Genomic DNA, 12,025 nt, shown 5'->3' on the forward strand with positions numbered 1-12,025 from the left:
TTGTCCCTCCAACAGATACCAGGGTGGTTGAAGTCCCCCATGAGGATCAGGACTTGTGAACATGAAGCTGCTCCTATCTGTCTATAGAGGGCCTCATCCACTCAGTCTTCCTGGTCAGGTGGCCTGTAGCAGACCCCCACTGTAATGTCACCTGTCCCTGCCCTCCCTTTAATCCTGACCTTTAAGCTCTCAGTCGGCTCCTCATCCATCCCCAGGCAGAGCTCCATGCACGCCAGCTTGTCATTACATAGAGGGCAACACCCCCTCCTCGTCTCCCCTGTCTGTCCTTCCTAAAGAGCCTGTGTCCTTCCATTCCAACACTCCAGTCATAGGAACCATCCCACCACATCTCCGTGATGCCAATAAGATCATAGCCTTGCAGGCGTGCGCACATCTCTAACTCCTCTTGTTTATTCCCCATGCTACGTGCATTTGCATAGAGGCATTTAAGTTGGGCCCCAATGAAGCAGACTTACTGGCTGGAGCGGCTGGAATTCCTTTGTGCTGCTCTTCAGGTGCTCCCCTGCTGACCTGTGATCCTTCCCCAGAAATCTATATAATTTTCACAGCTTGTTCTGCTCTAAGTGCCAAATATATAGGCTACATATGTGTGTACGTATATATATGTATATATAGCAGTTTGCAAATTGAAGCTTAGTCGATAAGTAATACCAGAGCACTCTACAGGATTAAATACATGCTTTAACCAGAGCAAACTGATAATGCTAACTGTAAGAAATCACGTGAACTAAATATGCAATTAAATGATATTTTGATTAGTACTCTAGGTGAATAATTTTTTAAGCATTGCACAGTGGTTCAATTTTAATTGCCAAGGAAAGGTCAGTATCTTCTGGGAGACAACTAGTGTGCTAGCTGGCAACATGGTACAGTCAACATGCCATTGGACAGTCGGTCCAGAAAACTGGGTTCTCCCTCCCATGTATCAAAGCCCTTTGAGATAGAAAATTGTTCAGCTATGTGTTGGTGTCTCTTTGCTCTAAATTCACTTTCATAACAAAGAGATGAGGAGAAAAAAAGGGTCCTGGGGTCAACTGCTAGTTGAATGGTAAAAGAGAAATTATTTCCACTTTCATGTGTACTGAAGCTTGCAGTTAGATACTCTAGATAAGTTATCTAAATAAATAATGGAAAGACTACTTCCAGTGCCTCGTGTTAGCCCAGGTAAGTTGCATTTGAAGGCTCAAGGCTAACAAATATATTTTTGCTTTGTTAAAGCCTGAGCTGTTCAAGGTAAGCAGGCAGCAAAAATGCAAATGCAAATATTTTTGTTATAAGCCACATGAAGACCCCTTTAAAACACTGAATCACTTAAGTGCTTGCAGGGTACTTTGTTTTTCAAATACTTCTGTTGAAGTCCTTGGCTTTGTCTTTCAGACAGTTATAATTTCTGCTTATCTGATCCATCTGTATGCTTTTTTATTCTCTCTTCTTCGTGAGGATGAATTTAGAGCAAGGGAGTCCAAGATGGGCCTGGATGGAGCAGGCAAGTGATGTGCAAGTAAAATCCATTAGCGTAGTGAAATGGCTATGCCTACACAACAGCTCATAAGCAGGAACAAGAACCTCCATTAGTGCAATGCATACCGTGGCACATTTGCTTTCCAACTAGATGACTGTCTACAGCCTGTGGACAGTTACTCTGGGTACTCTTGATTGCATGCAAAGCTGCTTAGCATATAGCATCAGACATGCTCTGGAGAGCACCTTCAGACTCTGTTGTGGGTTTGCTGAGTATTGTGCTGCAAGTCTGCTGACCGCAATAGCCTGGGAGGTGCAGCATAAATACTGAAGGCATTCGCAGCCTCCCCTGCAACGTCCCTACTGTTCCATCCTTTGGGGTCTCACACACTAAGCAGCCAGTCTGTGCTTTCACCAAGATGGCAGATTGGCTCATTAGATTCTGGTTTACATTGATTTCATGTGATTAAACTAGTTAACACTTACAAATGAAGAAAAAATAGTATTTCCATGAGATCTCATGAAAAGACACATTTTTTCACAGGCTATAAGTTTAGGTTGCTAGAAGACTTAGTCTGCTCACTCTCAAATTAGCTTCAATGCTTTTCACGTATTAATTCCTTCTGCTAATATTTTTAACTTGGACATCATTCACAGAGGTAAGGTTCAAAACAAAATGCTGAACATCCTTTGTTGTCATGTCAAGCTGAATTCAGATCCCACCAACTAGCATTTGGGGGAAGAAGAAACAAGGTCTTGTAGCAGTTATTAGTCTACGGGAACCTAGCAAACCTTAAAGTACAGCTTAATGAGTTTGCTAATTGAATTGGACACAAGCAAAAATTGTGAGGCTTTTTATTCCCAAATGCAGGAGAGCATCAGTACATAGGTGAAAAACACAGAAATGAGCCCCATAATGAACTAGGGCACTTCATTGCTCTCAGACTGGTATATTGGCTAAAATTCATCCTTTTCAGTTAGAAGGGACAAGCAGGTGCTCAGATTCAGAAGCTGCCAATAACAAGGCTGATAAGAAATTCATGCTCTTTGTAGAGCGTGGTCACATCCTCGTTTTATCCTCTTGCTTTGCAACAGGATAATCAATACAAAATACTGTCTCTATAATGGCTCCAATTACAGTTCAGAAGAAGGCTTCCTGCCTACAGAAACAAAACTAGGAAACAGCCAAGAAAAAAGGTAAGCTTTCCTATGGAAATTGGACACTTAGGCTTCTGTACTGCCATGTTTTGAAGAGATTTAACAGTAAAATTGTCATTAATTTTGACAAGATTTATGTTAAAATCCCATATGATTCTTTGAAATACTTATCCTTCCTCTGCTAGCAGGCAGATTTCTAAATAGTGCCATAAATAAGATTAAAGCTTTCATAATAGAGCCTTCTGTGAAATACTAACCTTTAAGTTTTGCTTCACCAAAACTTCCCATAGAAGCTTTGGCCGATCTATTTTTAAGATTGGAAAGACCATAATGATGTATTAACCTCACCAACTGCACATAGTATAAGCTGTAGAAATTCACACCATGAATCTTGTATTTTTCTTTATAAATTATTTGGTCCCAAATCTGACCTTCCAGTTGTTCTATAGGGTAGATAATGACTTTTGGACTCTTGGCTAAGTGTTCTTATAAAAGCTCTCTGTCCTGGCTCCAGGTCAGATTCCAGAGCCTATTAAGACTTTTTAGTTCAATATTCAAAGCAGTTAATGTATTGGGCCATGAGTATGCTAAAGACCAAACTTCAGCCTACCAACAACTGGGGCAGCTGCTTACCTCTTGAGCAGTGCAGATCACAGCTTCCAGTCTAAAGTCCAAGGAAACCAAGATCTGGAATACGCTTCCAGTGATCAGAACAGGTCCAGGTTATTTAGGGTAACACAGCAAATCCTTTGAAAAACGAAAAGATTGTTCTTTTCTTTTATCTCTTTGAATTGATTTGGAATATCCTACACTCATGTCTCTCTTCTTTATATGGGGGGGAAAAAAAAGAGGAAAAAGGTAAGGGGAGGGGTATGGCTGTATGTTAACACCTTGGGGGTAAGAGGATCTTGAAAGAGATTTCCTTCTTTTCATTCTGCCCTGCTCTCCATACAGGTTTTAGCACTGATAGCCATTTGAAGCACTTTTTTCCTTTTTTAAATTTAGTTCAAAGCAACCAGGTTAGGTGGCATATATTTCAAACTGAAAGACAGGTACAAGGGGAGAACATGAGAACTGCCTATGTTCTTGCTATGCCCCTTCTGCTTTTCATTTGTGTGAACACTCACCTGTCTCCCACTGTGCTAATTACTGAATTTTAACTCTGATTTCGAAAGATCTGTACAAGATGGATACAGTACCAGAATGTGCTGCCTTCTTGCTCCCTGAGTGCCACAGGTCTGGTGTGCCATCTGAGCAGTTCTCCAAGCCCCAACGACTTCACTTACAATGCTGAGCACTGGAACTGACTGTTTTTGTGCTAAATAAGAGCCAGGTGGCATTATTATTTAGCATAAGGCAACACAACTTTCAAATGCCTTCAGTTGCCTTAAAACTCTATGACTTTTAAGGGTAAGTGTTAACCCTACAAGTCATTGAGGTACTTCTGAATTTATTACTGGTGCTTAGATCTCTAAGAGATACTTGTTCAATGTAAAATAACAAAATAATGTCAATGGTGACGTTTCACTCTTAATAGCAAGAGTAAAGTCGGCACAATTGTAAGGCGAGCAGATTTAAGGAATATTACAAGCCTGTGGGGACAGCTAAGGGTCACACAGTTAATGCTGGAAATAAACACACTGTTCTATTTTTGTGAACAGGAATGTCAGTCTTATCTGAATAATCCTGCCATAAAGCACTTCAAATAAAACAAACACAAAAGTAAAGAAACCAGAACCTCAGAACAAAACTAACTACTCAGCTGCTTTCATAGGCATGCTCTGCTGTAGCATGTTTATAAATGGGTTCTCTATTCTTCTGATCTTTCTCTGATATTGTTTTGGACACATCTGTATTATAAATGCTGAAAAACAATCCTTTTTTCCACCTAACAGAGCTGATTAAATAGAAAATAAAATAGGTCTCCTTTTCTTCCTACCTTTGAGTTGGCCAGAAAAAATACAAATAAGAATACTGTCCCCTCAAGATGTGGGTGTGATGCCCCATTTAGCTTTGTAACGGAAGGGAGCATTTCAGGAAGAGTCAGCTTATATATATTATTAACAAAACCAGCTAGAACACTATTGTAGGGCTTGCAGGGGCAAAACATAGAATATAAAGTAATTTACATTGGAAAAGACCTTTAAGAACATCGAGGCCAACCATTAACCTAGCACTACCAAGTCCACCACTAAACCATGACACTGAGCACCACATCTACATGTCTTTTAAATACCTCCAGGCATGGTGACTCAACCACTTCCCTGGGCAGCCTCTTCCAATGCCTGACAACCCTTTCTGTGAATAAATTTATTCTAATATCCAATCTAAGCCTCCAGTGGCACAACTTGAAGCCATTTCCTCTTCTCCTATCACTAGTAACTTGGGAGAAGAGACCGACCCCCACCTCCCTACATCCTCCTTTCAGGTGGTTGTGGAGCGCGATAAGGTCTCCCCTCAGCCTCCTTTTCTCCAGGCTAATCAACCCCAGTTCCCTCAGCTGCTCCTCATCAGACTTGTGCTCCAGACCCTTCACCAGCTTCAGTGCCCTTCTCTGGACACACTCCAGCACCTCAATGTCTCTCTTGTAGTGAGGAGCCCAAAACTGAACACAGTATTTGAGGTGTGGCCTCACCATTGCCAAGTGTAGGGGGACGATCACTTCCCTGGTCCTGCTGGCCACACTATTTCTGATACAATCCAGGATGCTATTGGCCTTCTTGGCCACCTGGGCACACTGTCAGCTCATATTCAGGCGGCTGTCAACCAACGCTCCCAGGTCCTTCTCTGCCAGGCAGCTTTCCAGCCACTCTTCCTCAAGCGTGTAGCGTTGCATGGGGTTGTTGTGACCCAAGTGCAGGACCTTGCACTTAGCCTTGTTGAACCTCATACAATTGGCCTCAGTCCATTGATCCAGCCTGTCCAGACCCCTCTGTTTTTAATTACTTTTATGAAGAAATTGTAAGAGGACCTTTCTACAAGCTCCTTTCAATGCCACATGCAATAAAGTAGTATTGGTCATTTCTGTGGGAAAAGAGGCATGACACCTGCTCCTGCATGGAGCTGTGGTAAAGGCCTATAGTAATGCTTTCCTTCGCGCAAGTGTAAGGTGCCCCCTTCAGCATATTAAAACTTTATGTAGCCAGGCAAGCACTAACAGAGAAACTTACAGAGGAATGCATTTCCTAATGTGTTCTGAACTGTGTGGTTGGATTTACATCTTTCCTGTGGTTAGAAGGGGTTTTTGGTTGCTGGTTTTTTTCTAAATTATAGCCATGCTGGCAGTCACATAGCAATCTGATGAAGGTCTATTTTTTTTCCATGCACTTCAGTTTCCTAAAAGGCATTTTCAAGTATCAGACTCTTCAGTTCAAACTCTTGAAAATGCTGGAAGTCAAGAGAAATTCAAGTAGAAATCACCAGCCTCAACTCCTCCATTTTCCCTTGTGAACATGACTGTCACATCGGGTAACTCTGCTGGGAGAGTTAAGTGGGTGTCCTACTTAGCATGCATTTCTCCCAGCTTCACTGGTGGATTTTCTCCGTATGACAAACTGGTTTCTCCAGATACAGCCTGGTTAGTGCAGTAAACCACCCTGAGCACCGTGTTCAGCCAGGATGGAGAAACCTTGCCCAGGCCCCGGCCCCAGCGTCGCTCCCTGCGCTGGGGGACGAGGGCCGCTCCGGGTCCCCGACGGCCACACCACAACCATAGCGCTGTGAGCACCGTCCTATCTCGCAGACAACGCCGGAGGCGTCGTGCAGACCTGGTCCGAGGCGCCGACACCTCCGCCGGCGACGGCGGGACCGCTTCTGCCTCACCGAGGGACGCGCAGGCCAGGCGGCCCCAGAATGACCACCAGCGCCTCGCCCTGCCCAGTGGCAGCGGGGCCCACGCACAGACCGGTGGCGCGGGGCCTCCCTCGGGCCCGAATGCTGCCTCGTAGAAGAAGAGCTTCCCCGCCGAGCCACCGCGCTCCCGGCGGGTCCTCACCGCAGCTCCGCGCCTCCCCGGGGGCCGCCGACAGCTGCGGGGCGCCGCGCTGCGCTGCGATGCCTGCCGCGGGCGCCGAGCGCGGGCCGCCAGGGGGCGCCCGAGCGCGGCTCGCCCCGCGGCGGCGGCGGCGGCGGGGTGAGTGGGGCCGAGCCTCCGCCGCCAGCCCCCCGCCCCGCCGCCAGCGCACGGCGGCAGCCAGACCGCCGCGGCACCGCAGGGCCGCCGCGCAGCTGCGCTCCGCTCCGCGCTGCCAGCGGGAGCCTGCCGCGGAGGCGGCGAGGATGCTGCGCCTCAGCCGCGGGCGCGGGACCGGCCGCGCCCGCCGCCGGCAGCGGCCGTGCGCGCTGCTCCTCCTGTCAGCGCTGCTCTGGGCGCCAGCGCTGGTGGCTTTCAACTTGGACGAGGAGAAGCTGACGGTGTACAGCGGGCCCCCGGGCAGCTACTTCGGGTACTCGGTGGACTTCTACATCCCTGACCCCAGCACGTGAGTGCCGCCGCCGCCGGGCGGGCTGGGCGGGCCGCTCCCCTCAGCGCGGCGCCCGCGGTCCCGGGGAGCGGCGGGTCCGGGCTGTGCCCGAGCGAGCGCCGCCGGGCCGCCCCTCCTGCCTGGTCGGGGCTGCGGGGCGCCGACGGGCTTGAGGGAGGCTTTGGGGAAGGCGGTGGGCAAACGGCAGCGACCCGCCCGCCGCCCTCGGGCCGGTCGCCGGGGTGACAGCCCCTGGCCCGGCGTGCCGGGGCCGCCGCCTGTGGGTCCTGAGCGCCCCCACCGCCCCGGTGACCTCCCGGTGTGTTTCGCAGAGTCAGTGTCCTGGTGGGAGCTCCCAAAGCCAACACCACGCAGCCAGACATAGTGGAAGGAGGAGCGGTGTACTACTGTGCCTGGCCCGCCACCCAGTGCAGGCAGATACCCTTTGATAATACCAGTAAGTAAATGGCTGCATCTCGTAGCGCAGCGTTGTGTGGGTTGCTCTGCTGTGCTCACGTCCCCCTTCGGCACAAGTTTCTTCCGCACTCGCTTTAGTTGTGTCATTTTGATCTGAGTATCTGCAGTTCGCTGGAGAAATCCCACTCCTGGGAGTCTGTATGCATGTGCGCTTGCAGGGAAAGGTTTAATGGTCCCCAGAGAAATAACACGAGTATGACGTCCAGGATCTGTGCATGGTTCATCTTAATGCTTTAACGAAAGGTGTTTGTGGCAGATTTCTCATTTTGAAAATACGTTTTTTTGCTCACAAGGCAAAACCTGAAAACCCATGTCTCACATACTTCTCTGAATCCTGGAAATCACAGGATAGCTAGTCTTTGCTGGTATTTTCAACAAGGGGTTTTCTGTCTGTTCAGATGGATGAAGCACCTCATGTGGCATGCTTATTTAATTCTTTCAGAACACAAGAATTTTATTTCAGAATAGAAGCTAGATGCAAACTGATTTAGGCACAATGTGGATAGATTATATCCACTTCCAAAATCCCAAGACAGATGTTTCTTATTTAATTAGAGAGAACACATGTTTTAAACAGTTCAGGCTGTTTATGTTTTCTGTTGTCTCTTTATAGGTCTTGAAAATAATTTAAACCTAGTTGTTTGCAGGGACTTTAAAACTGATTCCTTTATTTAGGCAGACTTTGACAGTTTAATCATTAGCAAAAGTTATGATTCTTTAGGTTATATTTAATCTTAACATTTGTGGTTTATTTAAATGCGAACACAATACAATTCTGTTTTTTTCTGAGAGCACAAATTAAATTAGAAGAGCTTACTTAAATGTAGCAAGTAAGCAGTGCAGTTGTTTACCCCTTCCAGCTCCAGCCACCCACACATCCTATTGCTATGTTAGTGTCTATGAACTCTACTCAGGATGACTCTCCCATCATGCTGGGCATTCCTCAAAACAGAGTAAGAGATAGCTCCTGTATGTGTATGTGGCTACTTGGGCATGTAATACTATGTATAGCATATGGTTATATATAAATGTGAATGTACAGACCTCATATGCATGCAATATTTCTATTGTAATATGCTCTGAGTGTAGATCCTTAAAATAAAAGCAGTTTAGGAAATATTCCTGTATTTCCATCTTATGAATAGATAGCTCATATAACAGAAGTGAAATATATTATCTATACAAATTAATTTCATGTTTGAATAGAAAACTTACAGGCCAAATGAAAATTCCATCACATTTTAAAGGGACATTTTGAAAAATGAATGGAAACCTAGTGATGAAAACTAGAAGGACATCTGGCTTTCCTGTGGGAAACTCCAGAAAAGTTGACTAAAGAGACTCAGGACAGCTCCATGCTGTTGGCAGAGATGTACTTTTGCAGATACTATGTTTCAAATAAAGGCACAAATGCAGGCTGATGAGTAAGTATTATCAACAAGGCTTTGGACTGTATCGCTCAACTACTCAGCTTGGAATCTCCAAAGTGTGGTTCAGTCAGTCTACCTGAGACGGTTGTTTGTGTCCCCTGGGTAGATGCCTGGACCTGTAGACAGCTGAAGTTAGCCAGAGAGAGCCCATTGTGTAGATATAAATGCACTGTACTTGGAGGAGGGACTGCAGTATAGGCAGGTTTAGTAGTGTTATCATTAGCTGTCTAATTCCGGTACCAAGGGCAGTAAAGGTGTCATTTCACACAATTCAGCAATGGCCAGCTGCCCTCATAGACAGGGACCCCGGGAAGGTTTGCATAGCTTGTACCAACACCCATTCTTCATTGCCAGCAACATAAAGGCCATCTCCAATACCCCTTAGATGATTCTTTTTGCTGAAGTATGGATGTATATTTCATGTCAGTTTTTTCTGTCCAAAATACGCTACTTATAGGAGCAAGTTTTCCACCTTTCCCCTATTCCCCCAAACAGAGCAGTCCACATGAGCTCTATCCTAGATGATGCTATTTCAAATAGTCTGTTACACACAGTTCCTTTTGGAGCCTTTGGCCATTGTATGCCTAGCGGGACTTAGATAGTCCTTAGGAAATATGAGGGCTATTTTCAGTTTATGGCTCTTTCTTGTATAGGCACCTTGTAGTCACTATGTCTTCTCCCTACAACATCACTCAGAAATGCTGCTATTCCCATTTTATATTTATATTCCCATTTTTATATTTATTCTGATGAACAGAAAAAAGTCAGTCTGGGTTGTCAAAAATCATACAGAAAGTTGGTGATGATACTGGTAACTGACTTGGGATTTTTTCTTCTTCCTCCAGTTCCTTAACCACAACATTATCCTTTCTCCCAAAACAAAAACACCCAGTAATTGTTAGAATACTGAAAATTCAGCTCTAGCAGCTTTAATTTAAAGATTAATACTTCATGCGTCATAGGAGATTTTGAAAAGTCTTGGAAAACTTTGGGAGTGTTTTCTGAAACAAGCCAGAAAAACTACAGAGGCTGCTTCAGAGCTGGAAGATTTCATTTTGATGCATATTGATACAAAGCTTCCTTTTTTAAGTACTTTTTTCTTGACTCTAACCAAATAATATCAGCTCTTTCAGTTAGATTCACTAAGCACAATAAAAGAAACAAAACTGCTGAATAAACGAAAGCATTTTTAATTAAGATCAGAAGTAAAAACTAAGTGGAACTAGAAAGAAAGGGAGAATATAATGTAACACTTAAAAGGCAGTGTGACCCAACAAATAGCTAAAGAATTTACTAAATCAGTATTTTTCAGCCACAAGAGTTCAATGGAGGACTTCTAAATTCTAAAGAATTTGTAAAAGAAAAGTAGATTCACATATCCCAAGTTAGATATGTGAAATTGCTGCAGGTCACAGACCACTACAACATAAAAATTCAAGAGATCAACAAATCCAAGTGGTTGAAAAGCACTAGCTTAAATTGCTTATGAGCATGAGGGCTTATGTCTTCCATTTCTGAGGGCTGGGTACACAAATGAAGCTCAGGTATGTTGCATTCAATGTGAGTTACGTTCTGCCGGTGAGGAGAGAACATACAGTGCACTTGGATGTTATTTGGACTTTTCCAGCCACCAATAAGTATGTAAGCGGGCACCTAATTGGTAAGACTCATATGTAACTGTACAGATTATTTCACTGTTTCCACAAGAACAGTAGACCTAACTTCAAGAAGTGTTCCTTCATTCGCAAATGCTTTGATGTTATTTGTATTAACACTATTAAAATCTCGGTCCTACTAAATGAAAACAGTGAGGACACTGACTAGTATTCTGTGATGGCTTCAGTCAAGATTCTGGACATTTTTGAATATCATGGTGTTACAGGTGTGGAGTTGCTTTGTACTAATTTATAGTTATCCTGTATTTTACAGATATTGAGATGTTTACTGCATGAATGGATAGATATGCCTTGTTATGGGCTGTAAAGTATAACAAACTAAAAAGGAAGAAAATGTCTCTCCACAAGCATTTGAGGCTTGTTAAGAGGCAATGATGAACAAGAACATGCTCATGAGTCAGGGAAGGGAAGAAAGGAAAAAATAATGTGTTGAGTTTCTAAAGTACTTATTGCCTTAGATAGAGGGGGCATTTGTTCAGAAAGTGATTTGAGGGAACCAAGTAAGTGATAGACGCCTTAGTGAAAAACTTAGGCTTGCTTAGGTTAATATTATGATGGTAAACACTGAGACAGGATGGTCTTTGGTCCTGTAAAGGGTGTTTTGTTGAAGAGTTTTGTTTTTCTCTGTGGATAATATCTTTCTATTTTTAAAATAACTACATTTTTAGTTTAAAGAAAGTTATTCTATATCCTGCAGGCCATAGAGTCCTGAAGGGAGAATACAAATGCTAAGCCTAACTGGACCTGACATCCTGACACAGGTGTAAGACAACTGTGATGTTCCTCAGTAGATCAGAGATCTGACACTGCGAGGGTTGCACCCAGAGTCACTGGCAAGGTGCAGCAAACCTCCCCGCCACCACACAGGCTGTGACACTCAGGACTAAACTCTATTCTTTGTGTCATGTAAGCTTTAAATGACAAAAGACAAATCCTTATTGTTTGTGAAGCTCTCTTGCTCCTTTTTTCTCAGAAACTTAAGATCACAAGAGGGAGTAGACATTGCATTGGTTGCTAATGAATACCCAACAGGAACACTCAGTGTTCACTCAATTCCCAGTAAAAGATATGAAAACACTTTAAAAAAGGTGTCATCACTTCCAAGTGCCATGTTGTAGCTGTCAAACACAGACTGGGTTCCTTACTGCTAGCACTGATACTCAAATCCAAGACTACTCCTGAAATAATCTCTGTGGCATTGTGCAAATGTTAGGATGCCCAAGCTGGTCTGAGTACTATGAGCAGCTGTATAACTTGTGTTAATGTGGAAATGTGTGTGGGCTAAACTACTCTGCTGAGAAGATGGCTTAGTTAGAGTTAATAGAGGTGCAGGAGTATA

The 12,025-nt window shown here is 44.3% G+C and overlaps 1 protein-coding gene and 1 long non-coding RNA gene across 3 annotated transcripts in view; one reads left to right on the plus strand and one right to left on the minus strand.

Moving 5' to 3' along the window:
- Positions 1 to 3,121: 3,121 nt before the first annotated feature.
- LOC142405386 (uncharacterized) lies at positions 3,122 to 6,064 on the minus strand. The gene is made up of 3 exons (XR_012774154.1): positions 5,811 to 6,064; positions 3,840 to 3,958; positions 3,122 to 3,387 (listed from the first exon to the last, which is right to left on the minus strand). It is a non-coding gene; the product is annotated as an uncharacterized LOC142405386 (long non-coding RNA).
- A 413-nt stretch (positions 6,065 to 6,477) lies between these two features.
- ITGA8 (integrin subunit alpha 8) overlaps positions 6,478 to 12,025 on the plus strand; it is a 117,962-nt gene continuing 112,414 nt past the window's right edge. For both annotated transcript variants that reach the window (XM_075492725.1, XM_075492726.1), the window contains exons 1-2: positions 6,478 to 7,121; positions 7,436 to 7,560. In XM_075492725.1, coding sequence (XP_075348840.1) covers positions 6,493 to 7,121; positions 7,436 to 7,560 — 754 coding nt within the window. In that variant the 5' untranslated portion in view covers positions 6,478 to 6,492. The remainder of the gene's footprint in view (positions 7,122 to 7,435; positions 7,561 to 12,025) is intronic.

Source organism: Mycteria americana, chromosome 2 (genome assembly GCF_035582795.1).
Source record: "Mycteria americana isolate JAX WOST 10 ecotype Jacksonville Zoo and Gardens chromosome 2, USCA_MyAme_1.0, whole genome shotgun sequence".
Lineage (NCBI taxonomy): Eukaryota > Metazoa > Chordata > Aves > Ciconiiformes > Ciconiidae > Mycteria > Mycteria americana.